The following is a 25,742-nucleotide window of genomic DNA, read 5'->3' as shown; positions in this document are numbered from 1 at the left end:
TGAAGCTTTTGAAGTTCCAAAGATTTTTCATAAATTTGCATACCCTTTATATACATTTTATTTGAGCCTTCAGATTTCTGATGGGTTTCTTGCAAAAATAAGATATCTGGTAAATCTCTTTTAATTTTAAGTTCCAATCGTCTTCTCTTGATCTGATTCCCTGTACCCTTCACATTCCATGTCATTATTTTTATTAAACCCGTTTAAACTGTAACTTTTTTAATCCTTTCCCCTCCTCTTCCTTTCTGTGCCCAAATCCCAGCACCAATCTCCCACATTCCAAACAACATTCAACGTAAAAGAAAAAAAAAAGAAAAAAAATAAAATAAAAAAGGACAAAAGACACATCAAACATTAAATAACAAACAATCTTTGTCCCCCACATCCTCAATTGGTTTCCGCCTCTATAAAGAGAGTGGGGGAGAGGGGACGTGCTAATGGTCGGGTCACTTCTTTCGGGTAGTTACTTAAATTCATCTCTTAGAGAAAGGGGTGGTAACTTTTCCCCGCACTCAGCTTCCTGCAATTCTTTTTCAAGATCCTTCAATTTCTTATCCACTCCATCTCCCATTATATCATCATGACTTTTCTTTTGTTCAACCATCGCAGGTGGGATTTCCTTCCACTTTAATCCTTTAGGGTCTTGTCCTCCAACAGCCCCTTTTTCTTCTAGTGTTGATGTTTTTACGTATATTCCACCCATTTTAAGCATAATAATGTTTAAGATGAGTAGTGAAAATTTTTGAAACCCACCACTGATATCTAGCCTATCAAAGGAAGGATTGAGGGGACATGATAGTCCCCTCAATACTTGAGGGCAATGGTGGTATTCAGCCAGTTCGCACCACTTCGGGAGAACCAGTTGTTAACTTTCTGAGCAGGTTGTTGGAAGAAATCATTAAAGCAGAGAACCGGTTGTTAAATTATTTGAATCCCACCACTGCTTGAGGGGCTGTCACAGAGAATACGGGATGGACCTCCAAAGCACCGGAAGGCAGGATATGAAGTCATGGATGGAAAGTGTCTATGGAGATTCTCCGTCATTCCAGATCATGGTTGTCCCAAGTTTCCAAAACTGAAGAAGTTTCTTGAATGAGAAACAAAACGTCTTCAAGGAAAAAGCAAGAAAGTCCAGTTGCCTTTGGGTACAGACAGAAAGTGATCCAAGAGAATAACTTAGGGATGGCATCTGATCCGCTGCTTCAGAGGAAGACCCGGGAGCTCCCTTCCCACTCTGCCTTTCTATGGCCGTGTCGGAGCGCTTTGGCCGCCTCCAAGAAGCAAGGGGGAGCGAGGCGTCCGCGGCGCTGCGTCCGTCACAGTCTCGAAACGGCCCATCAGGCAGAGGCGGCGGCAGCAGCTGCAACAGCAACAGGGAGCCGGGGCCGCCCCCGCAGCACCCCGCCCGCCCTCCTGGCCAATGAGCGAGCGGTTAAGCCGCCGCGCCCCTTGCCCGCCCCGCCTTTGCCCTTCTGCTTCGCCAAGCCGGCGCCCCCCTCTCCGCCCCGGCCTCCCGTGGCCCTCTGCCCGCCCCTGCTCCGGCTCGGGCTTTCGCCGGGCTCCTTCTGCACGGCGGCTCCGGGCGCGTCTGAGCGGCGGCCGCGGGGCAGCCAGGGGTGCGCGGAGGAAAAGTTGCCGGCGCCGGAGAGGTAAGAGAGCGGCGGGGAGGCGCTTGTGGCGCCCGAGGTCCGTCTGCTCTCGCGGGCGGCGGCGGGAGGCTCGTTTCCCGGCTGCGGGACGCGCCACAGGCGGACCCGCTCCGGCGGCTCTTCCGCGCGGCCACCTGCTCCAAGCCTGCAACGTGGCTCTGGCTCTTCCCGAGCTCGCCCCGCGGCCCCTCGGAAAGCGCCCGGGAAGGCTCGGGGGTCAGCGGGGGCTGGGCAGCGAGACTGGCAGCTGGCCCTTCAGAGCCGCCAAGCGGAGCAGGAGCCGCTCGTCAAGAACCGGGGGGGGGGCTCCCTCTTGACCCTCCCGCCGCCCGAGCCAATCTGAGCGCTTTCTGAGGCTCCTCCTGCCTGTATCGGGGGGGGGGAGCAATAGTGACAGGCCGGACTGGGTCAGCAATCGGCAGGGAGTGGGGGATGCTGCATCTCTTCAAGAGTCTCTTCTCCGTTTCAGGAGGTTGGGAGGGAGGGGAGGTGAAGCAACTCCGCAGGCAGATCCAGGGCTCCCCTGCAGCCTCTTCCTTCCCTGGGCAGCCCTTTCCTGGAAGGGGAAGCACCCGGCTGGCTGCTTTGTGAAGGCTATGAAGTTGAAGCATTTTGGCAGTTTCTCAGCAGCTGCACCCATGGTTATAATTGCCACCTACAGCCCCTGGGTGTGGGTGTGGGTGTGGGTATGTGTGCATCAACTCTTGGCTTCTTTAGAATAACTACAGTTCTATGAAAAATCATTCTAGATTTTTCTGAACTTTGGCATATCTTAGATAATGTTCTTGGAGTTTTGTGTGCAGAAAGAGAGATGAGAATCTGAATAAGCAGCTAGCAACAAACACAGAACAGAGAATCATAGGGCTGGAAGAGACCTTGAAGTGGTTCTAGCCCAACCCCTTACTAAAGGTAGGAGATCATCTAACATCCCAGTTAAATCCAATCTCATGTTGAAAACCTCCAGTGATGGAGCACCCAAAACTCCAGGAGGCAAGCTCTTCCACTGATTAATACTTCTCACTGTCAGGAAATTTCTCCTTCCTTCTAGGTTGGATCTAATTTTAACAACCTTCCACCCAATACCTCCTGCCCCCTTGTGCTTTGGAGAGTAAGTCAATCCCCTCTTCTCTGTGACAGTCCTTCAAGTACTGGAAGACAGTTATCATACCCCACCCCCAGCCAGACATACCTAGCTTTCTCAACTGTTCGTCATTCGTCTTTAGCCTCAAACCCTTATCATGTTGCTCTGTTTCTCTGCACACTTTCCAGGGTCTCAACATCTTTTTCTGTACTGCGGTGACCAGAACTACTAAAGTGTTAGCCATTCCTTCCAACTTTCGTCTGCAAATTCAATGGGTTTCCCTTCTATCCCCTCATCTAAATTGTTTATGAAGATGTTGAGGAGTCCTGGCCTAATACAGAACCTTGAGGAACCTGACTATTTACTTCCAGTTTGAGTGTTGCAGTAGCCTAGAGGTGGCTCAAATCAGGAGGCTTTGAGTTTGATCCTAGAGGCAGATATTTCTCTCTCTCGGCACCAACTCTCTGAACAAAACTCTGCACTGGCAACAGAATGGGCATCCGGCCAGTAAACACTCAGCTTTATTCAGTGACCCAGACTCCACCCGGAAGGGATTATGGGGTCATTAAAAGGAGATGATGATGATGTAGATGTAGTTTCCATTGACACACTGAGTGCGGTTGGTCAGACATTTAGGAATCCATGTTGTGGTTATGTTATCTATCCACATTGTTATGGGCATGGCTAGCCTAGTGAAGAGAAGGACCAGGGGAGACAGGATAGCAGTCTTCCAATACTTGAGGGGCTGCCCCAGAGAGGAGGAAGGGGGTTGAGCTATTTCGCAAAGCACCTGAAGGGCGGACAAGGAACAATGGATGGAAACTGATCAAGGAGAGATTCAACCTGGAAATAAGGAGAAATTTCCTGACAGTGAGAACAATCAACCCATGGAACAGAAGTTGCCTTCAGAACTTGTGGGAGCTTCATCACTGGAGGCTTTCAAGAAGAGACTGGACTGCCATTTGTCTGAAATGGTATAGAGTCTCCTGCTTGGGGGGGGGGGTGGTTGGACTAGATGACCTACGAGGTCCCTTCCAACTCTGTTAATCTGTTAATCTATCTCATCAAGATGTATGCTGTGGTGTCTTTTATCAAATGCCTTGCTGAAGTTTAAGTAAACTATGTCCATAGTATTTCCTTGATCCACAAGACAATAAGGTTTGTTCGGCATAACAGTGTATAAGATGCACCAACATTTCCATCCTCTTTTATGGGGGAAAAAGTATGTCTTATACTCTGAAAAGTACGGTAATCACTCTCTCCTTCCCTTTTTCATTTAAAGCCCTTCAGATGAGCTGAAGCAGTTATTTTCTCTTGACTTGTGCAGTTCCAGTTGTTTCTGCCCCACTGAGGCTTCGGTTGGCTTGCACCATTGGGTCTGGGGCCCAGAGCTGAGCAGGAACATAATAGGGCAACTTCGCCAGGCTGCGGCCAAGAACTGGTTTTTAAATTTTTTGTATCTATGTATTTTATTGTTGGCTGTTCACCGCCCTGAGTCCTTCGGGAATAGGGCGGTATACAAATCAAATAAACTAAACTAAACTCCTAGGCTTTGCTAACTTGGATTATGTGGGGAAGAAGAATTCCCCTGGCAAAGACAGTGTCCAGCTCTCATGGGGGCATCATGGCTGCTTGGTTCCCAGGGGTATTCTTTATCTCCTGGGTGCCTGGCGTGAATGTCCTCCTCTCTCTTCAGACAGCCATGGCTCACCTGAGGTCTCTACTCCAAGCAGCAGCAGCGGCTCGACAGTTACCCCACTCTGGACGAAGGCTCCGGTTCTTCACTAGCGGTGCTGGCCTAACTACCAAGAAGAATGTCCCATACCAGAAGACGCTGAAGGAAGAGGGCCTCTCCTCCCCTGAAGGGCCTACAAAGCCCCTTCCTGCCTCTGCAGATGTGGTGGTGGTGGGCGGGGGCAGCCTCGGATGCCAGACAATCTACCACCTTGCCAAGATGGGCATGACCAATGTGGTCTTGCTCGAAAGGGATCGTTTGACCTCAGGGACCACCTGGCATACTGCAGGTAAAGAAGGGAGCTGCTGGTGGGAGGGTTCTGTTTGGGCGACTATGTGGGTGCCCATCGTGGTGTGTTCATCATCACTTGTGTAATCCAAGCTGTTGGTCAGGATGGGGCCAGAAAGAGGCTTCTCTTCTCTCAGCAGCTGATCAGCTCCTCAAGTTTAAATGTTGTGATTAAACTGATGGTTCATCTGTGCAACTGCTGCCTTTGATCTGGTACCTATGTAAATGCAGTTTACAAAATTGGCAGGACAGGGAATGTCCCCCATCAGAAATAAGGGCATAGATCTCCGGGGGGACTGCCACCAGTCTTCTCAAAGAGAAAATTGAATAAAAATGTTACTCCTTTAAAAAAAAATTGTTAAATATTATGAGATCCATTTCAACGGGACCTAGTTGTGTTATAAAATACAGTCTGGATAAATTATACGTTTCTTAAACAGACCTTGATGTCCAGAGCAGTTTTATACTTCAAATTTCTCGGTATTATTCCCTTTGCTATTCCCATGTCCTGCATAGGTAGAGATCTAAAACAAAGTCCACAATTTGGAGATATAAATCAAAATAGTATTAGCATTTTTAACATGAAAACATCCAGGAATCTATTTATCTGTGAAATAATTTTATTCCAAAAAGAAACAGACAAGACCAAATACTATGGGCTTAATGTATCTCCAGATTTCATACATCACCAACTAAGAAAATCGTTCAGATATGCATTTTTGGGGTTACAATAAAGTCCATATAAAATCTTTTTTTTTAATTGAAAAGTTTTACAAAAAAAATACAGAAAATTTCCCCCCCATGTTCCCCCCACCCTTTTCCCCCCTCATCCCACCCTCCCCCCCAGACTTCCCAGAGCAAAATACAAGGTATTTCATTTAATCAATCATAAGATAGATTAATCTACTTATCCTCAAAGTACTGACCCCCCCCCTGAAACCTTAACTCCATTATAGATAACCTAATTCTCTGATACTAACATTCATTCATAAGCTATTTGATATTTTCTTGTCTGATACTTATTTTGAATATATTCAATCCATCTTCTCCATTCCGATACGTATCTTTCTTGCGTGTGGTCCTTCAAATACGCTGAGATTTTCGCCATTTCTGCTAGGTTTGTTACTTTCAATATCCACTCTTCAATAGTAGGCAAAGAATCCTTCCAATACTGAGCTACCAACAGCCTAGCTGCTGATATGAACTTCAAAATCAATTTAGTCTCTGATACTGTACAGTCCGTAGTTATGCCCAATAGAAACAATTGAGGAGTAAATTTCAACCTTCTTTTCCTTTGCAACTGCTTCCTTGATCGAGCTTATATCCTCCTCAATTTTCTTAAATTTCCCTTCAACAAGTAATGTTAAATTATTCATTGCTTCTCTCATTGCTGTTGCTTGATTATTCATGGCTTCTTTCATAACTTCCTTAAAATCATTAAGTGCTGCATCTTGACTCTGGGTCTGGCTCTGTGTATCAGCCGGAAGTTGTGCTTTCTGTGTCACCACTGACACAACTGGAGAACCTCCCCCTCCTTTAACAACTCCTGGTTTCACTTGTCTAGAAGCCATTTTTTTTCCTTCCCCCCCCCCGCCCTCTTTTCTTTAAAAGCCACAAAGTCTTTAAAGATGTTTGTAATTTATAGTCTCTAATTTGCCAGGCAGAGTAGATTTTTTTTCCCTCTTTCCTCCACAAACTCTCCGTTCCCAGCAGTTAATAGGCAGCTAATCCACTCTCCCAGCGCAAAGTTCTCAAGCACTTTTGTTTCTGGCTTTCACTTTCAAAACCATAACAAAGACGCCATCTTCCGCCTCCAGCTCAAGATTCAAATTGAAACAAAGTAACTTTGGAGTTAAGCACTGTACTTTTAAGGCTTGTTCTCCTGTTTTCCGCTCTGCCTGCACTTGTAGTCACTCAAACTCACTTTTAAAAGCAGGATCGGATCGCGGCTTCTCGCTCTGCTTTCGCAGAGTCGTCCTGGCTCCAGAGCTTCTTGGCGGGCTGGCTGGGGAGCTCTCACCCTCCAAGCCTCTGGAAATGTTCCAGAGGGCTTTCGGGGAGCTCTACTCTCGCCCACCGGCTCTCCTCTCCTTCTTTTCCCGAAGGAGAGTTTTTCAGCCGCTAGACAGCCGATTTGCGCTGTCAAAGCAGCTTTTACAGAGACGCAGGGCTGGCGGTTTTAAATGACCGTCCACGGAGTCTGCGGTGCCAACCAGAAGTGAATATAAAATCTTTTGATGCATTAATTTCAAGTCCAAACAAACAAATTTAACAATGTTAAAGGCTTAATTCCATTATCGAATGGAATTGATTACAATATTCAATTGATTAATGATTACAATATTCATTATCCCATTCATTGTAAATGTCAGTAATTTCAACTTTAAACATACTTTTAAGTTTGTGATACAAACTAAGATTCCAAAAGTTGTAACCAAAAGCTTCTCTCCATATTGAATTATGAAACAGGCCTGAATTTCTTATATTCTCCTGTTGTGCATTAGATCAAAAAGTCTATCGTTTGGGTTTCTTATCTCCTGGATTAAGTATGAGTAATTGTTCTTTCTTTTTTATTTCCTCCTCTATCTCTTTCCGCTTCTTTTGTTGTTTTGATCTATGTTTATTATTCATAGGTATTAAAGTTCCCCTCATATAAACCTTACTTGCATCCCAAACCATTTCCATAGAAGTTCCTTTATGCATGTTAATAGCAAAAAATTCTTTCATTTGTTTTTTAAGCTCATTCACATTTTCTTCATATCTAAATAAATTTTCATTTAGCCTCCAAGACCAACTTTCTCCCCTCTCCTGTTCCAGTTCCACCCAAACCAGACTATGATCAGTTAGAGTTCTTGGACATGTCTTCGTCTTCTTCACCCTGGAAATAAAATCATTTGTAATTAGTATGAAATCAATCCTAGAAAAGGATTGATGTCTATCGGAAAAAAATGTAAAATCTCTCTCCTCAACCTTGCGTTCTCTCCAAATATCTCTCAATTCCATATCTTCCATCATATCAAAAAAGGATTTAGGTAATTTCACACGTGTTGAAATCTTTGATAAACTTTTTTTATCTTTCTGTGTATCTATTACTCCATTCCAATCACCCATTAAAATAAAAGATTTATAGTCCCATTGTATTATTTTAGTGTGTAAAAATTTATAAAACTTATCTTTTTTTTATTGAAAAGTTTTACAAAAAGAAAAAATTTTTCCCCCATTATTCCCCCTACCCTTTCCCTCCCCTCAACCCACCCTCCCCCCCAGACTTCCCAGAGCAAAATACAAGGTATTTCATTTAACAATCATAAGCTAAATTAAACTATCTATCCTTAGACTACTAGATCCCCCCCAAAGCCTTAACTCCACTATAGATAACATAATATTTCTAGTACTTAGCATTCATTCATAAGCTATTTGATATTTTCTTGTCTGATACTTATTTTGAATATAATCAATCCACCTTCTCCATTCCAATACGTATCTTTCTTGTGTATAGTCCTTCAAATACGCTGAAATTTTTGCCATTTCTGCTAAGTTCGTTACTTTCAATGTCCATTCTTCAATAGTAGGCAAAGAGTCCTTCTTCCAGTATTGTGCTACCAACAGCCTAGCTGCTGATATTAAGTTCAAAATCAATTTAGTCTCTAATACTGTACAGTCCGTCGTTATGCCCAATAAGAACAATTGAGGAGTAAATTTCAACCTTTTTTTCAGAATGTTCTGCATCACCCATCAAATTTTTATCCAAAATGCCTTGATTTTCTTACATACCATATATGATAATAAGTAGCATCATCACATTCACATCTCCAACATTTAGCTTGCAAATTCGAGTACATACGTGATAATTTCTTAGATCTAAATGCCATCTATAAAACATTTTATAAAAATTCTCTCTCAAATTTTGTGCTTGCGTAAATTTAAAATTTCTAACCCAAATCTTTTCCCATGTTTCCATCATCACTGGTTTCTGAAAATTTTGTGCCCATTTTATCATACAATCCTTAACCAATTCCGTTTCTGAATCTATTTCCAATAAAGCATTATACAACCTTTTAATATGCATCTGATTTTGATCTCTAATCTGTTTCACCAGATTTTCCTCATTTTGCATAACACCAATTTTTTGGTCTTCCCTCCATCTAGCTTGAAGCTGACCATACTGAAACCAAGTATAAATTATCCCTTCTTCTTTTAATACATCTAAAGATTTCAATTGCAGTTTACCCCTTTCCATAAAAAGAAGCTCTTTAAGTAATCACCTTACTAGCATCCCAAACCATTTCCATAGAAGTACCCTTATGCATATTAATAGCAAACAATTCTTTCATTTGTTTTTTAAGCTCTCTCACATTATCTTCATATCTAAATAAGTTTTCATTTAGCCTCTAGGACCACCTTTCTCCCCTCTCCTGTTCAAATTCCACCCAAACCGGACTATGATCAGTTAGAGTTCTTGGACATATCTTCGTCTTCTTCACCCTGGAAATAAAATCATTTGTGGTTAGTATAAAATCAATCCTGGAGAAGGATTGATGTCTATCAGAAAAAAAAGTAAAGTCTCTTTCCTCCATGTTGCGTTCTCTCCATATATCTGGTGCAGGGTGGCAGCCGGGTAGCATCACTCTGCCTTCCTCCTACCAGGTGTGAGAATGTCCTTGGTTCCCAAGAGAAAATGTGTTGTTTTGGCTACAGAATCCACTCTATCTCAAATCCCCCCTCCCTATCCCTCAGCTCCAGTGTGGCAACACTAAAGTGGTCAAAAATGGCTTCGGTCAGGTCACCTTCAGAGTTGACATACAGCAGATCAAATCAGGCTTTTAGTCTGATTGTTCTTGGTGCCACCAGATCTGAAGGGAAGGATCCTCAGGTTGGACGTGGGAATAACTAGTCCAGCAGGGTGACAGACAAGTCAAACAAACAAACAAACAATCCTGAGGGTGTTCTTGGCAGGGAGCCTTTTGCAAATGTGGAAGTCAGAGAATGGATGTTGGGTATTTCATCCTTTGCAATTCTTTCTACCCACTGCTGAATCCACCGCACATTACGTGTTGTTCACTTGGAATTTATAGCACCTCACTGTATGTATTGCATTTTCAGTGTTTACATTTTGGGACCTGTTTTTAAGTTAATACATATAAACTTTAGCATGAGTCTTTTCACTGGGCCCATAAAGTGTGTATCATTCCTTTAGGACAGGGGTCTCCAACTTTGGCAACGTTAAGCCTGGTGGACTTCAAAGCTGGCTGGGGAATTCTGGGAGTTGAAGTCCACCATGCTTAACGTTGCCAAGGTTGGAGACCCCTGCTTTAGGACACCCATTTTCTGGAATCAGTGAAAAGATAACTTTACTCTAGGGAGTGGGCAGTGCCTGGTTTGGCTCTTGGTCCCACTTGGTGTTTCCCAAATTCCTCCCTTAATCCCTGGGAGCAAAAAATGGAAGCAAAGGAATTTCAAGGAAATGCTACTCTCTTGGGACCCCCTCAGAAAACCCTGTGGGCTTGTGACCCAGTTGTGTCTTCATGGCCTTCTGTCCTTGCCTTCCCCTTCCCCAGGACTCTTGTGGCAGTTGCGCCCGAGTGATGTGGAGGTGGAACTCTTGACTCATACCCGCAATGTGGTCAGCTGGGAGCTGGAGGAAGAGACGGGCCTTCACACAGGCTGGATCCAAAATGGGGGACTCTTCATTGCTTCCAACAAGCAGAGACTGGATGAGTACAAGAGGCTTATGTCAGTAAGTAGGAAGCCGCCAGCCTTCTGTTCGAGTGTTGGCGTCATCTCTCTGGTCCTTTCTGGAGATCCTTCTCAACAGCCGCCTCTTCCTTATATGTTGGCCTTCCTTAAATGATCTGAGCAGCTTTGGCCATCTGTCCCTTTGCTTCTTTCTGACTCTGTGCTTTTGGCCTTTGTGTCTCTTTTAAAATAGGTTCCTGTGGGCAGATGGAGGTGCCCGTAGTTCAGGCCACTAATTCACCTCTGAATTCAATAGAATCCATATCTTCATGGGGATTTGGAGAAAATGATAGGATTCAGATCCCCCTTGGCTAACTAGAAGGGTCCCATTTCTGAAAGCACACAGTGGGGAGGTAGGGCTGGTTTATATAAGAGGGATCAGAATGGTGCTTACAGAAAGGGAATGGTGTGATTCCAATAAGTTTTTCCTAGTACATTTACTAGGTAAAAAGTCCAGGAATCAACTCCACAGAAAGGCTAAAACTCAGTTTATTTGTTTTTTTAACTTGATTTATATACCGCCCTTCTCCGGAGACTCAGGGCGGCTTACAGTGCGTTAAGCAATAGCCTTCATACTTTTGTATATTTATACAAAGTCAGCTTATTGCCCCCACAATCTGGGTCCTTATTTCACCTACCTTAGAAAGGATGGAAGGCTGAGTCGACCTTGAGCCTGGTGAGAATTGAACTCGCAATAATTGCAGGCAGCTGGATTAGCCTTCTACGCCACTCAGGCTCCTCAGTTGACTGAGATTCTGGCAAACCAGTTTGTGATGGGCTTCCTCCCCTTCTTAAGGAGAAACTTCCTGACAGAACAATTCAAATAGTGAACGGCTTCCCTCCAGAAGTTGTGGGTGCTCCATCACTGGAGGTTTTTAAGATGAGATTGGACAGCCATTTGTGAGTGGTTGGACTGGAGGACCTCCACTGTCCCTTCCAACTCTGTCAGGTCGGCTGTTTTTGAATGGTGTTGGGATGTTCTGGATTTAAAACATGTTTGAGCCCCTTTTGCCTAGAGAAGGGTTCCTACGTGTCTCGTACTGAGGTCATCTTGCTTACTCCCTATGATATGTCTGGCCACCGGATTCTGGATCCTTTTGCAGGAGCTAGCTATGACGTTCCCAGAGCATCAGTATTGACTCCTCTACAAATAGGCCTGTCTGATGTGCCACAGTCATTCTGAATCCAATTTCTCCAGCAGCAGGCACTCAGCATGGGCCAAGGTCCCATCCAGCTCATCCTTCATTGATGGATAGCCAGGCACATTTGGAAGTTCTTACAGGAAGGAGACAATATGTAGTCTGCGATTCCAGAATGGCCTCATCCTCTGTGCCTCATGTGTCAAGCGGCTTCTTTGCATGCCAGGAAATCTCAGAGTTTGCTTCTGAGGAGTGTAGAGATTCATCCCCCACCCCACCTCCCGTTTCTCTTCTCTTTCTGGGAAAGGAGCTGTTGCCAGCTTGGTTGACCTGCTTGGCACCTCTTGCAGCCTGCAGCTCCCTTGCCAGTCTCAGCCAGGACTTGGAGCTCCTGCAGGCCCTCTCTGAGTCCACTGGGAGATGGCAGCCCCAGAGAGGAAAGTCCGAAAGGAGAAGGGCGGTATAGAAATTTGAATAAAGATAAAGATAAAGAAGAGAGGAAGCCCCAGAGAGGAAGCGGCCCCATTTCTGCCAGGGCCTCCCCTGGTTGGGAAACTTTGCCTGCAGCCAGTAGTAGCCCATCTGGCTGGCCACCATTGGAGCAGACTTTATCCTGAAGGGCTTCCAGGGTTGCCTGCCCTGTGCTGGGCAAGGCCTCTGTAGCTTTCCTGCCTGTTTATGTGGCTCCTTTTGGAGGCTTTTGGAGGCTGCTCTGGAAATCAACAGATTAACAGAGTTGGAAGGGACCTTGTTACGTCATCTAGTTCAACCCCCTGGCCAACTACTGACCCTACACAATTTCTGACGCATGGTAGTCCAGTCTCTCCTTAATAGCTTCCAGTGATGAAGTTCCCACAACTTCTAAATGCAACTTCTGTTTCATTGGTTGATTGCTCTCACTGTCAGGAAATTTCTCCTTATTTCTGAGTTGAATCTCTCCTTGTTCAGTTTCCTTCCTTTGTTCCTTGTCTGGCCTTCGTGTGCCTTGGAAAACAGCCTGACCCCCTCCTCTCTGTGGCAGCCCCTCAAATATTGGAACAATATTTGATATTATTGAAAACAATATTGGAAATTCTGGTTCTTCTTTTGCAGCTGGGCAAAGTTTTCGGCATTGAATCGCACGTCCTGTCTCCGGAGGAAACCAAAGAGCTCTACCCCTTGATGAATGTGGATGACCTCTACGGAACCCTCTATGTCCCAGAGGATGGCACAATGGATCCTGCTGGGACCTGCACTTGCCTCACCCGGGCAGCCAGCAACCGAGGGGCTCTGGTAAGATCCTTGAGCCATTTAAAACGTTTAAGTGGCCTTAGAGAAAGAGTGGAGATAAAGCCACTTGCCTGATACCGGTGAGATCATCTGAGTTCCTTAGGGAGAGATGATAGCAATAGCAATAGCCTTTAGACTTATATACCGCTCCACAGTGCTTTCCATCTCTCTCTAAGCGGTTTACAGAGTCAGCTTCTTGCCCCCAACAATCTAGGTCCTCATTTTACCCACCTCAGAAGGACGGAAGGCTGGATCAACCTGGAGCCTGGTGAGATTCAAACTGCCAAAATTGCAGGCAGCTGGCAGTCAGCAGAAGTAGCCTGCAGTACTGCACTCTAATCATTGCGCCACTGTGGCTCTTACGTGAGAAGGTCCTCTTTGCCCTTTTGCAACCGGACTTCATTGGGGGGGGCATCCCTGGGGGGCTCTCAACCATACCTAAACTACGAGCTCCATGTGCAGCTTTTCTAGGAAAACCTTGAAGTGCTGACAGGGACCTAATTTGGCCAGCAAAGCATTTGGAGAAGTGGCAGAGGGCAACAATGACAGACAGCCCCCCCCACCCCCACCCCCATCTTCCATTTTCTCCAGCGTAGGTCTGGCAGGCAGGGATTGTTCCAGCCACCTCTTAAGTGGAACAAGCAATGATGGCTCTTATTGCCCAGGGACAGAAGTGAGTGTGGGGGCGGCAGGGGAGAGTTTCCTTGTTGCCTTCCAGGTGAATCACATGTTCTGCAAGGTCTGGCTTCACAGGCACCTCTCTCCCCCCAAGTCCCCTCCACCTGTCTTTTGAATTGCTGCCTCTTGCCCCCTCTGCATCTTTTGGGAATATCTGCTTTTCTCCTGTAGAACGATATGCCTCCCTTGATTGGTCCTTGACTTATGACCATAATTGAATCTGGAAGTACAATTGTAAATTCTGGTGGTCATTAAGCTGTTTACCATGTGACCATGCCATGGTTTTGTGACCTTTCTGCGGTGGTTATTAAGCCAACACATTATACCAATAAGCGGTTTTTAGTGGAAACACTGGTTTCCAGTAAAAAAACAAAGTCACAAATTGTGGTTAGGTGACCCTGTGAGCCACTCGCCAAGCACCCAAAATGCATTTTTTATTATTTTTTATATATATTTTGTATACTGTGTTTTTATTGCTTGTAAGCCAACTAGAGTTGCTGTGAGCAAGTAAGGCGACTATATACATTTTCTAAATAAATAAAATCATGTCACCCTAGGGGTAGGACAGACATCAGAACTTTGAAACCGGGTCATAAGTAGCTCGGGGTGGGGAGATGTCCATTGTAACTTCCAATGGTCACTGAGCAACCGGTCATAAGTCAAGGACCACCTGTACCCATAGGAGTTATTGGAGGCTCCTGAGAGTCTGAAGCCCTTTCTCTTACCTCTTAGCAGCAGGGATGCCCAGAGGTGGGTCAGTGCAGGAGGAGAACCTCGCCAGTCTGCGGTGGCAAAAGATCTGCAGGATTCTGGTAGCAACTTTTCTGAGTTACAGAAGCCATGGAAAGGCATTGTGAGCATTTGTGAGCTGCCACAAATCCTGTGCCAGATATTTGAGGAAAAGATTCCCTCTGAACCATGCAGGGATCGTCACAGAATCAGGATTACTTGGTTACTTGTTTTGAAATTGACTCCAGACCAGACAAGCAGGACCTGTTTAAGGCTCTTGTCCGGTTGTTTTTCTAGATCATTGAAAACTGCCCCGTTACTGGCATTGAAGTCAGGACAGATGACTTTGGGGTCCCACGGGTGGCGGCTGTGCTGACGAAACAGGGAGACATCCAGACGTCCTGTGTGGTCAACTGCTGTGGTAAGGAAGGCACCCAGTTGGCGAAAGATAGGCTGGGACTCCTGCAGTCTGAATGCAGGTTTAGCCAGTTTAGAACTGGGATATGTTGGGTTCCGTGTCAGGAGAAGCAAAGCTGGCTTAAAGTCTTAAAGTTGCCAAGGTTGGAGACCCCTGCTCTAGAGCCTGCCCCACTGTATTTTGCAGCTGAAGCTTCCAGATACTCTTCAAACAGTCTTCCAATATTTGAGGGGCTGCCACAGAGAAGAGGGGGTCAACATGGAGGATCAATTGAGGAAAGCCAAGGATGCCAAGGGTAGTCCCAGGAGGGTTTTCATGGGTTATGGACATGGGAGGTCCATGATGTGTCTGCCCAGGCAGGGCTGCATAAGTTGCAGCTTGCTTTTCTCTATATTCGGTTTGCAGTACCAGCCAAGTCCCATCAGAGCAACAGGAACTTTTGCTTATCCAGCTTCAGCACTGCTGATTCGCTTGCAAACTTATGTGGGGCAGCTTGCTCCCCCTTTTCTAACCAGGCAAAGAACCCATTTTTTTCCTCCAGACTTTTGTTTCTTATGCAAGAAATCCTTCCAGAACTGAGCCTAACAGAGGCGTGTTTCTTGCATCTATGCCCTTTCTGTGCTGATCATTACTATGGAAACTAATCAAGGAGAGGAGCAACCTAGAACTAAGGAGAAGTTTCCTGACAGTGAGAACAATGAATCAGTGGAACAACTTGCCTCCAGAAGTTGTGAATTCTCCAACTCTGGAAGTTTTAAAGAAGAGGTTGGATAACCATTTGTCTGAAAGGGGATATGGTTTCCTGCCTGAGCAGGGGGTTGGACTAGAAGACCTCCAAGGTCCCTTCCAACTCTTCTCTTCTCTTCTCTTCTCTTCTCTTCTCTTCTCTTCTCTTCTCTTCTCTTCTCTTCTATTCTATTCTATTCTATTCTATTCTATTCTATTCTCCCATATCTCACAATCCACAGAGTTGGCAAGTAACTTTGGGTTGGCTGCAGATCCTTAGAGAGAGAAATCTTGAGCTTCTGCACTTCCGTGTGTCTTCTGGCCTTTTGGACGGGCTTTCCGGATGGTCTCCTCAGCATTCTTCTTCTTCTGGAATGTCCTTTGAATGCTCCTCTGAATTTTCTTCAGTTTCACTGGGCAGATCATAAATCCTTTTAAGGTTAAACCGTTTGAGGTTTAACTTTACTCTGGATAGAAACCAAATGGCAGCTATCTTCAGTAGCCACTGGAGCTATTTAATCCATGCTAACCTTTTATAGCCCCTTTAGCTAACAGTCAGATCCTTCATTAGTCCTCATCTTTTCCCCAAAATCAATTCTTTTGTTGCTGGAGATGGAGACCTGAAGTCCACATGCAGCTTCCTTTTCTTATGGAAATCTAAACTAAAGAGCCCATCTCTGAGCTCTTTATCAAAAAAAAGTGAGAACCAACTGTTTAGTTTGGGTTGCTGCATGGAAGGCTTGGTCTGTGAAGAACCAGAATCTGTGGTGGAGGCTGAATTGATCACTGTTGTCTTTAAATTTGTGCAAAATGAAATGGGAAAGAAAGAAGCTTCACAGCTGTTTGGTGACGATGGCAAGATGCCAAGAAGTTGTGAAGGACATAGAACATAGCATAACAGGGTTGGAAGGGGCCTTGGAGGTCTTCTACTTCACCTCCTGCTCAAGCAGGAGACCCCAGTCTAGACCATTCTGGGCAAATGATTTGTCTTGAAAACCTCCTCCAGGGATGGAGCACCCACAACTTGTAAAGGCAAACCATTCCACTGATTAATGGTTCTCACCGACAGGAAATTTCTCCATAGTTCTAGGTTGGATCTCTCCTTGCATCTGCTACTTCTTGTCCTGCTCTCAAGTAAAGCCAACTCTGACCCTGCGTAATTTACACCCCAATCATGACCCTATTTCCTCCCTCCCCCCAGGGTGTGTCATCAATCACATTCGCCAATGGAGCAATTTTGCGGGCTGTAGAGATCACTCCCCTCTGGCCACTGTGGGTAACCCTGGGAGACAGCCTTGAGAGAGATATGTCTAGAATGTACTTCTGTTTTCAGCTGCCATGCTGCTTTGTTGGTTTCCCATCCCCCTTGCCTATGGCAACTCAAGAGCAGGCCTGGGATGCTTTGTGAGTTGACATTATGACATTATGAGCTTGCAAAGGTTATCTGGGCAGGTTCCTTCTGCTCTGGCTTCCTCTTCAAAGCCAAGCCCTCTCCTCTCCACAGGCCCTTTGGATGATGCAGTTGTTTTCCTTCTCCCACAGGTGTGTGGGCCCAAGCCCTGGGGGAAATGGCTGGCGTCCAGGTGCCCCTGGTGGCCATGCACCATGCCTATGTGGTGACAGAGAAGATTGAGGGAATCCAGGTCAGTCCTGGGAGGGGGGGGGGCTCTCGGGGGAGTTTCTGTCCTGGTGGGGCAGGAGCAATAGGTGCTGTGAGCAATTCAGGTATTTCCTTTGATTCTAAGCATCTTTGCACAGTGGGAGAACACCCCTCTTGTCACACTCATTGCACATGCAGCTCAGAGTGTCTCCCCTCCTTCTCAGGGTAGGGTTGCCACCCCTCCCTGAACTATAAATGTGACTCCATGAGGCTTCCTGGGGGGCAAAGGGGGAGCTTGAATTTTTCTGTCTATTCATCTGGCTTCCTGTCTGCTTCCACTATTTACTGGGCAGGAAGAAGTTTTCATACTTAACCTTGCTTGCAGGAATATTTTTTTTCTTTTTTTTTTTCTTTCTTTTTTTTTTATTGCAAAAGTTTTACAATTACATTTTCACCCCTTTTTTTCACCCCCCCACCTCCCTCCCCAAACTTCCCGTCCTCCCTAGCCCTCCCTAACCCTCCCCCCCAGACTTCCCTATTATATACTCATAACTAATAATACTGATATATATACCTGAACCCATCCCTCCCCCTATATAATTTTCCCTCTTTATCTCTTTACATTAAAATATTTCTAATACATTGTTTTCAAATAAAAGCTATTTGGTACTTTCTAGTTTGGTATTTGTTCTGAACATATTCTATCCACTTTTTCCATTCCCATTCATAAGTCTCTTGTGAACAATCTTTTAAATATGCTGAAATCTTCGCCATCTCTGCAAAACTGGCCATCTTCAAAGTCCATTCCTCGATAGTAGGCAAAGCTTCATTCTTCCAATATTTACCTATCAACAATCTTGCTGCTTAGGAATATTTTTTTTCAAATGTAAAGCATACCATAGCTCTAGCATTTACACAGAATTTTGGAAGCATATAAAATCAGAAAGTGTTCCATTAAAATTCTATGAAATCCAGTTTCTATGAAACTGGATGCAGTATTCCAGGTATTAAGCACTACCTAGCACTACTAATTCTTCATGCGAACTTGACTCTGTTGAAATGCTGCAGGATCTCCTGCTTGAGCAGGGAACCCTCTGCTTGGACTAAAAGACTCCAAGGCCCCTTCCAGCTCTGTTATTCTGTATTCTGAGAACCTTATTTCTTTTTCTTCCATGCCCTTTTGTCACCTGGGTTGTTTTCCTCTGGACACATGTCAGTTTGTTAGCGTCAAAGCCTAAAATGATGTGGTATGAGCAACACAGAAGACAGAGATGGAGGTTCTGCCACTAGAGGTCCCTCCAAGGCTGGTTAAGGATTCCCACAAAAGCGGCATGTGGTGTGTGTGAAGAGCAGAGAGGGCATTCCTGGCCCTGCAGAGCTTCAGCCTGTGGCCTCGGGATGGGTGGCACATCGACCTGGGACTGGGAGAGCCAGATCCCATGTTTACCCTCCACAGGGGAAGCTCTGAAAGGCCCCAGATTGGGAGGGTTTGACGAAGGAGAGTTTCCTGTAATGCAGTGAAATTCAGTGGTAAGGAAAGCAAGATTTTACATTTGGGCAAGACAAACCAAATGGACAGGTATAGAATAGGTGGTACCTGGCAGTACCTGCAAGAGGGATCTAGGAGTCCCAGTGGACAATCACTTAAATATCAGCCAGAGTGTGCTGTAGCCACCAAAAAAGCCAGTGCTGTCCTAGGCTGCATTAACAGAGGGATAGAATAAAGATCATGCGAAGTGTTAGTACTGCTTTATACCGCACTGGTAAGATCACACTTGGAATATTGCATCCAGTTTTGGTTGTTGTCATATAGATTCTGGAAAGAGTGCAGAGGAGAGCAACAAAGATAAGAAAGGGGCTGGAGGCTAAAACATATAAAGAATGGTTGCAGGAATTGGGTATGTACTCTAGTGAAAAGAAGGCCTGGGGTGACATGATAGCAGTGTTCTGATATTTGAGGAGCTGCCACAAAGGGGGTCAACCTTTTCTCCAAAGCACCTGAAAGCAATGGATGGAAACTAATCAAAGAGAGAAGCAACCTGACAGTGAGGACAGCTTGTCTCCAGAAGTTGTGGTTGCTCCAACACTGGAGATTTTTAAGAAGAGATTGGATAACCATTCGTCTGAATGGTTGAGCAGTGGGTTGGACTAGAAGACCTCCAAGGTCCCTTCCAACTCTGTTATTCAGTATTCTATTTTTCTTGTCCATTCTCATGCATTAGGTCTCACTTCCTGCCAGCAGCTTTAGGTAGATGCGCCCTAAAACATCCTCCTGGCAGCAGCCTTGGGACAATGGGTCTTCCTCATTACCCAAGGTTGCATGGCCAAGGCAGGACTCCTGTGCTCCTTGCTTGGGTTTAAACTTGCCAGACATATTTTGGGAGATATGTGGAAAAGCAATCATCTTGCCCAGTGCTGCAAAAAGGGAGACCCAGAAACAGGTTCTCAGTTGAAGGTTAGGAATGCCAACTCTGGAGGCGCTGGAGGGCTCTGGAACGCCTTCCCCAGCCTGGCCCTTCAGGGTTGCCCTGTGGCTCCCGGAGTCCCCGGTTAGAATCCTGGCAGCCACCCTGAGGAGAGAGGGGGGCTCCCCCAGCCTTGCTCGCTGGTCCCAGGGAGGGGAGCCTCTTGGGCCTTAGGAGCAACCGGTCGTTATCAGGGGCTCCTTCGGAAGGCAACAGCATTGGTGCTTGTGGAGAGGGGCCCCAGGACCCTTTGACCTTCTTTCCCAGAGGGGAGGGCAGAGAGGAAAAAGCCTCAGTGGAGGCCACAGGACGGGAGACAGTGGGCCAAACGCTGAAGGGATCCTCCATGGGACCTGAGATTAGTGGGTCTCTGGGTCTGCAGCCAGCAAGGGGCCACCTTGCTTTTGCCGCCCCCCCCTCCCGGCATCGTTCACTTCCTGGGTGTGAGGTGTGGGACAGGAGGTGGACGAGGGAGCTCCCCTCCCAGTGAAAATGCTGACCTGGGAGCCTTTCTGAGGCTGAGCACTGATTTTTCTCTGGGTATTTTTAGAACATGCCAAATGTTCGAGACCACGATGCCTCCGTGTATTTGCGTCTCCAAGGTGATGCCCTTTCTGTGGGTGGCTATGAATCAAACCCCATCTTTTGCGAGGAGGTGAGTTGTGTTTTTAAGGAATCGCAAGGAGGAAGCGCTAACACTGCAGAAGCTGGCTGGGGGGTCCGTGTTGGTGGGGTTGGGTGCTAAACCAGGTGTTCAAAAGGAGATTTTATTGCACATACAAAAATCACAAAGACATTAAGATTTACCCCCCTGATTTTGAAAGCTTTGATCCCTGGCAAGCAGAGGAGAGGCTCCTGGGGAAGGAGAGGGTCTCATCTGGGCAGCTGCTGGATGGATACCCCTCGGTCCCCTTTATTTATTTATTTTATTTTATTTTATTTTATTTATTAAATTTTTATACCACCCCCTCTCCCGAAGGACTCGGGGCGGTGAACAGCCAAGATTAAAAAACATATAATATAGACATTAAAATACAGTTAAAAGAAAATTAAATCCAAAATGGCTCCCTTTGCCTCTCACACCAGCTTTTTTATTTATTCATTTGCAGTATATAAAATTACAATGTAAGAATTAAATTATATTCTTTTATAGGGAGGCAAAAATAAGTAAGCCCTGTTAAAAATCAACTGAAAAGGCGAAGGGAGGACTTTCAGGGGTCTAAGCACGGCCCTGTGCTTATCCGCCCGCCCCAAGAAAGGCCGCAGAGCCAGGCTTTCACTCCTTCTCTGAAGGCCAACGGGGGGTGGGGGGTGTCCACCTCACCTCGGGGGAGGGAATATTCCACAGGACTGAGGGGTAGCGGCAGAGAAGGCTCTCTTCCCAGACCTTCATAACATTCCCTTCCCTGCCTGCCTGTGTGGGATGGGCTGATGTAATGGGACGAAATCGGTTCCTGTAGGGCTTCATAACCAGCACCTGGAATTGGACCCCCAAGCAGACCAGCACCCAGTGCAGCTCATGCAGCAGAGGTGTTATGTGTGCCCTTCTTTGGATGCCAAAAATTGTTCACCTACCCCCCTTTTTTTGCCAGCTGAAGCTTCTGGGTACTTTTCAAGGGAAGCCCCATGTAGAGCATGTAGCAGTAGTCCAAACGGGAGATGGCCAGAACAGGAGTGACCAAAAAGAGAGCCTTCTTATGCAGGAAAGGGCGTAACTGGCAGACAAGGCAGAGGCTTTGCTTCTCCTCTCCCCCAAAGATTTGGAAGAGCTCAGGTTGGGGAACATGTACTGCATTGGGCCTGGGAACAGAGTAGCCAGAGCCCCGGCTATTGTGCATGTCAAGGTGGCTCCCTGAGCGTTCCTGTCATGTGCTGGAAAGAAAATGGGTTGCACAACAATAGCAATAGCACTTAGACTTATATACCGCTTCACAGTGCTTTTCAGCCCTCTCTTAAGTGGTTTACAGAGTCAGCCTATTGCCCCCAACAATCTGGATCCTCATTTACCCACCTCGGAAGAACAGAAGACTGAGTCAACCTTGAGCCTGGTGAGATTCGAACTGCCAAATTGCAGGCAGCTGGCAGGCAGTAGAAGGAGCCTGCACTCTGAACACTGCACCACCGTGGCTCAACCTACCTTTGCTTGCAGTCCTGGCTCACCTTTCCTGCCTCCCTTCCTTAAAGTGATGAGCGGCCTTAGCCCCTGGCCTGCCATTCAGTGACAATGAAGTGTGGTGACTTAGTACTGATTTAGAAGATATAGGATGACTTGCATAAATATTAATGGTGAAGGGTTGATTTAATTACAGATGAACAGGCCATTGCTTTATTGGATTGATCAGAGTGGCCAGGTTTAATCAGGGAAGCAGAAGCCCAAGCATCCTGAAGCTCTGGGCTGACGCCTGAGGGCAAACTGACGAAGGCAAAGCAAGTGAGGAAATCTGCATTGGTTGCATAAGAACTGCTCTCCGTCCAGAGCCTTTTTCCAATTCCAGGAAACAGACCTCGATTCCCAGGATCTGGGTCTCCAAAGAGTCTGGGAGAATAGTGGACATTCAGGATCCTAGGAAGAGCTGATATAGGGCCATACTTGGAATACTACTGCATCCAGTTCTGGTCACTATGATACCAAAAAATGCTGAGACCCTGGAGAGACTTGCTCAAGAAGAGCAAGAAAGATGATTAAGGGGGCTGAAGGCTAAATCATATGATGAATGGTTGAGGGAATTAGGCATGTCTAGCATATTGAAGAGAAGGATTGGGGGGGACATGATAACTGTCTTCCAATATTGAGGGGCTGTCACAGAGGTGAGGAGGTTGACTTGTTCCCCAAAGCCCCCGAGGGCAGGACAAGAAGTAATGGGTGGGAGCTTCTTAAAGAGAGATCCAACCTAGAACTAAGGAAAAAATTCTGACATTGAGAGCAATTAATCAATGGAACACTTTGCCTCTGAAAGTTGTGGGAGCTCCATCACTGAAGATTTTTAAGAAGAGGCCGGAGAGCCATTTGTCTGGTATAGTACAAGGACTCCTGCCTTTGGCAGGGGGTTGGACTAGAAGACCTCCAAGGTCCCTTCGAGTAACATACCCATAGCAAGTTCCAAGTAACATAGCATGTAGCAAACAAAACTCTGAGGCAGGTAGATTCCGCAAAGAATAAGTTTATTGGATATGTCATATTGGCACAAGCTGGTGAAAGCCGACTCTGATTATTCCCATGGTTTTCATCTAATTAAAAGTAAAAGTTTTCCACTTTCTTAAAACAATCAGTCACACGGTCCAATGAAGATACTATCCAGTTGCTAGGTGACTCCAGTCCCCTCCTTCAGAGCACCTGCAGGACTGTCCTTGGTTCCCAAGAGAAAGTATTTTGTTTTGACTACAACACCCCAACTATTCTCCCCCACCCCCGTCCCTCTTCTCCAGTGTGTCAGCGCTGAAGTCTCAAAATGGCCTCAGTCTGGCCAGCTTCAGGGTTGACATTGTGATTCTATGACTTATTCCATCAGAAAAGTTCTTGGTGATCTCAATAATGGTGCTGAGTTCAGGCAGCAAGAAACAGTTTGGAGAAGAAAGTTTGTCTCAAAAGCCGGGTGGAGTCTGACTTGCCATCGTGTCTGTGGTGTCCATCTTCTGGCAGCTGACATGTTGTAATCGGTGCCTAATGTCTGCAATGCGTATTTTGCTCTTACAGGTGTTGGACGATTTTGCTTTTGGTCTCTTCAATCTGGACTGGGATGTATTTACACAGCATATTGATGGTGCCATCAACCGAGTCCCAGCTCTGGAGCAAACTGGAATTAAATCAACTGTCTGTGGACCAGGTGAGGACCCCCAGACTTCATAAAAGTATCCACAATATTAAGAATTGTCTTGAAAGAGGAGGGGAAACATAGTAAACATCTCCTTCAATGTGATTTTTTTACACAATCACATTTACAGCTGTGGGCTTTGGTAAACACAGATTAGATTTGTTTTGGTAAATCTTCACTGCCATCACAAAGTTAGAGAATTAAGCTACACAGAACATTAGGCACTGTACCTTTCGGCCCACCTTCTAGGAAACCATCTACTTGCTAATGTTGCTGGTGGACTTTCAGTTCTCATCCATGTATCTCTACATCTCTTGGAAGAAGAGAGAATGAAAAAACAGAAGGAAGCTCTTGGCTGTTAGCTTCTGAGCTGCTTCTGTGTTGATCAGTGGGAAATCCAACAATTGGCTGTTTAGCCAGCAACCTTCCTCCTGTCCTCCGGGCATTTGTTTTTGGAGTAGGGAAGAAGTCCACTTGGCCAGAAAGTGGCACCAGAGAGGCAGAAGCCCCGATACCTTGAAGAAAGGAAGGATGGGCATAGGAGAAGCCCAGGGGAGACAAGGAGGAGTCTACTCATGGGATGTAGTGCTGCTTTTGCAGTCCTCACATTTTCTGTGGGGTGACAGCTGAAACGGACTAAGCCACCGAGTTGCAGGAACCCCCCAAGCCCAGCAATCTCAACTCAACCCAGCCAGGAGTGTGGGAGGGGTCTCAACGGCTCTCGCAGGCCCAGAAACTGCTGAGGCAGACCTTTTTCCTCGCCAGCTGAATGTCCTTAGTGGAGTTTGCTTCTTCTTCATTCATAATTCCACTTTATATGCTAAATGATGGGATCGAACCCACCATTCATCAGAAGAGAATGTCAGGAGGCCTGTGGTTGTTCGGTGATATTGGCTGAAAGAAATTCCCTCCAAGTCTCCAATGAGAGCAATCTTTGCTCCTCTGGCTGATAATTGAAGCAATTAACATATTTTGTCAGCATGTTGATTGTTCTTGCTTCCTCGTTGTAAATCCCACTGAGTGTCTCTTGAAGAGCTGAGGGCCTCAGCAGGAAATGCAGCTGAGGGGTTGCGGGATGTGGGGTTCGACAGGTGCCCTGAAAGATGGCTTGGCAAAAAGACCAGGGGGGAGGAGAGGCAGGAATTGCCTCCCCGGATTCAGAGTCAGCAGATTCCGGCAAAGATCTGAGGTTTTTGAGGCATGAGATCTAAGCACAGCTTCCTGCTGAACCCTTCTGCTTGTTTCAACCCCTGCCCAACCCCTGCCCAGGTTCTTCTGAGATGGCAACACTTGTTTACTATCACAAGTAGTCCTCGACTTACAACAGTTCATTTAGTGACCATTCAAAGTTGCAACAGCACTGAAAAAAGTGACTTATGACTGTTTTTCACACTTACTATGTTTGCAGCATAGTCACATGATCAAAATTCAGATAGCAATAGCACTTAGAATTATATACCGCTTCACAGTACTTTACAGCCTTCTCTAAACAGTTTACAGACTCAGGCTATTGCCCCCAATAATAATCTGAGTCCTCATTTTACCGTCCTTGGAAGGATGGAAAACTGAGTCAGCCCTGAGCTGGTGAGAATCAAACTACTGGAAGTCAGCTGAATTAGCCTGCACTGCCCCACTGTGGCTCTTGTTGTGTCCTGTCTTGGCTGTCACCTTAGTTGCATCATGGTGTTCTTCAGATTGGTCCCTTGGGCATTGACCTGACGCTGGTATTGCCTTTACAAGAAGTGTCACTTTTTCACTGTCGGGTCTTGTCTTTTGCCCTGGTGCTTCTTCAGGGTAGGCCTCATGTCTGAAGCCCAGCATGTCCCAAAGGTGTGTTGTTTTTCAGGAGGCAACTGGACTTTCTTGTTTTTTCTTTTGAAGACATTTTGCTTCTCATCCAAGAAGCTTCTTCAGCTCTGACAGGATAGTGGGGAATGGAAGGATTTATATTCCTTACAGACAGCTGGTCATTTGCATCCTTTTAAAGGGTCATTGAAGCACTTGGAGGTTTATCTGTGTCCTTCTGTAAACAGTTTACAGAGTCAGCCTATTGTCCCCAACAATCTGAGTCCTCATTTTTGCCCCCAACCATCTGAGTCCTGGTTTATGTGGTCTGCCATTTTTCCCTCTGGAAATCCATTCCTACTCCCGCACTATTCAAAGGGTGTTCATCCCAAATTGTATAGCTAAAAGTCTGTAGAGTCATCCAGGTCACGGTTCTCCCAAAAGTGCTTTTTCAGGAGGCAACTGGACTTTCTTGTTTTTTCTTTTGAAAAGGATGCAAATGACCAGCTCTCTGCAAGGAATATAAATCCTTCCATTCCTTACCACCCAGTCAGAGCTGAAGAAGCTTCTTGGATGAAAAGCAAAACATCTTCAAAGAAAAAACAAGAAAGTCCAGTTGTCTCCTGAAAAAA

At 45.8% G+C, this 25,742-nt stretch overlaps 1 protein-coding gene across 12 annotated transcripts in view; it reads left to right on the top strand.

Moving 5' to 3' along the window:
• Positions 1 to 1,343: 1,343 nt before the first annotated feature.
• Positions 1,344 to 25,742, top strand: part of SARDH (sarcosine dehydrogenase) — a 52,585-nt gene continuing 28,186 nt past the window's right edge. For 10 of the 12 annotated variants that reach the window (XM_087879697.1, XM_087879694.1, XM_034427196.3 and 7 more), the window contains exons 1-8: positions 1,445 to 1,649; positions 4,427 to 4,754; positions 10,312 to 10,490; positions 12,721 to 12,900; positions 14,602 to 14,725; positions 16,991 to 17,091; positions 20,064 to 20,168; positions 23,208 to 23,337. In XM_087879697.1, coding sequence (XP_087735823.1) covers positions 4,433 to 4,754; positions 10,312 to 10,490; positions 12,721 to 12,900; positions 14,602 to 14,725; positions 16,991 to 17,091; positions 20,064 to 20,168; positions 23,208 to 23,337 — 1,141 coding nt within the window. In that variant the 5' untranslated portion in view covers positions 1,445 to 1,649; positions 4,427 to 4,432. Of the gene's footprint in view, positions 1,650 to 4,426; positions 4,755 to 10,311; positions 10,491 to 12,720; positions 12,901 to 14,601; positions 14,726 to 16,990; positions 17,092 to 20,063; positions 20,169 to 23,207; positions 23,338 to 25,742 lie in introns of all 12 variants that reach the window. The other 2 variants (XM_034427194.3, XM_087879695.1) reach the window with 2 other exon arrangements.

Source organism: Pantherophis guttatus, chromosome 16 (genome assembly GCF_059756535.1).
Source record: "Pantherophis guttatus breed Tessera chromosome 16, ASM5975653v1, whole genome shotgun sequence".
Taxonomy (NCBI): domain Eukaryota; kingdom Metazoa; phylum Chordata; class Lepidosauria; order Squamata; family Colubridae; genus Pantherophis; species Pantherophis guttatus.
The sequence above is the reverse complement of the archived record's forward strand: the minus strand, read 5'-3'. Positions and strand labels throughout refer to the sequence as shown.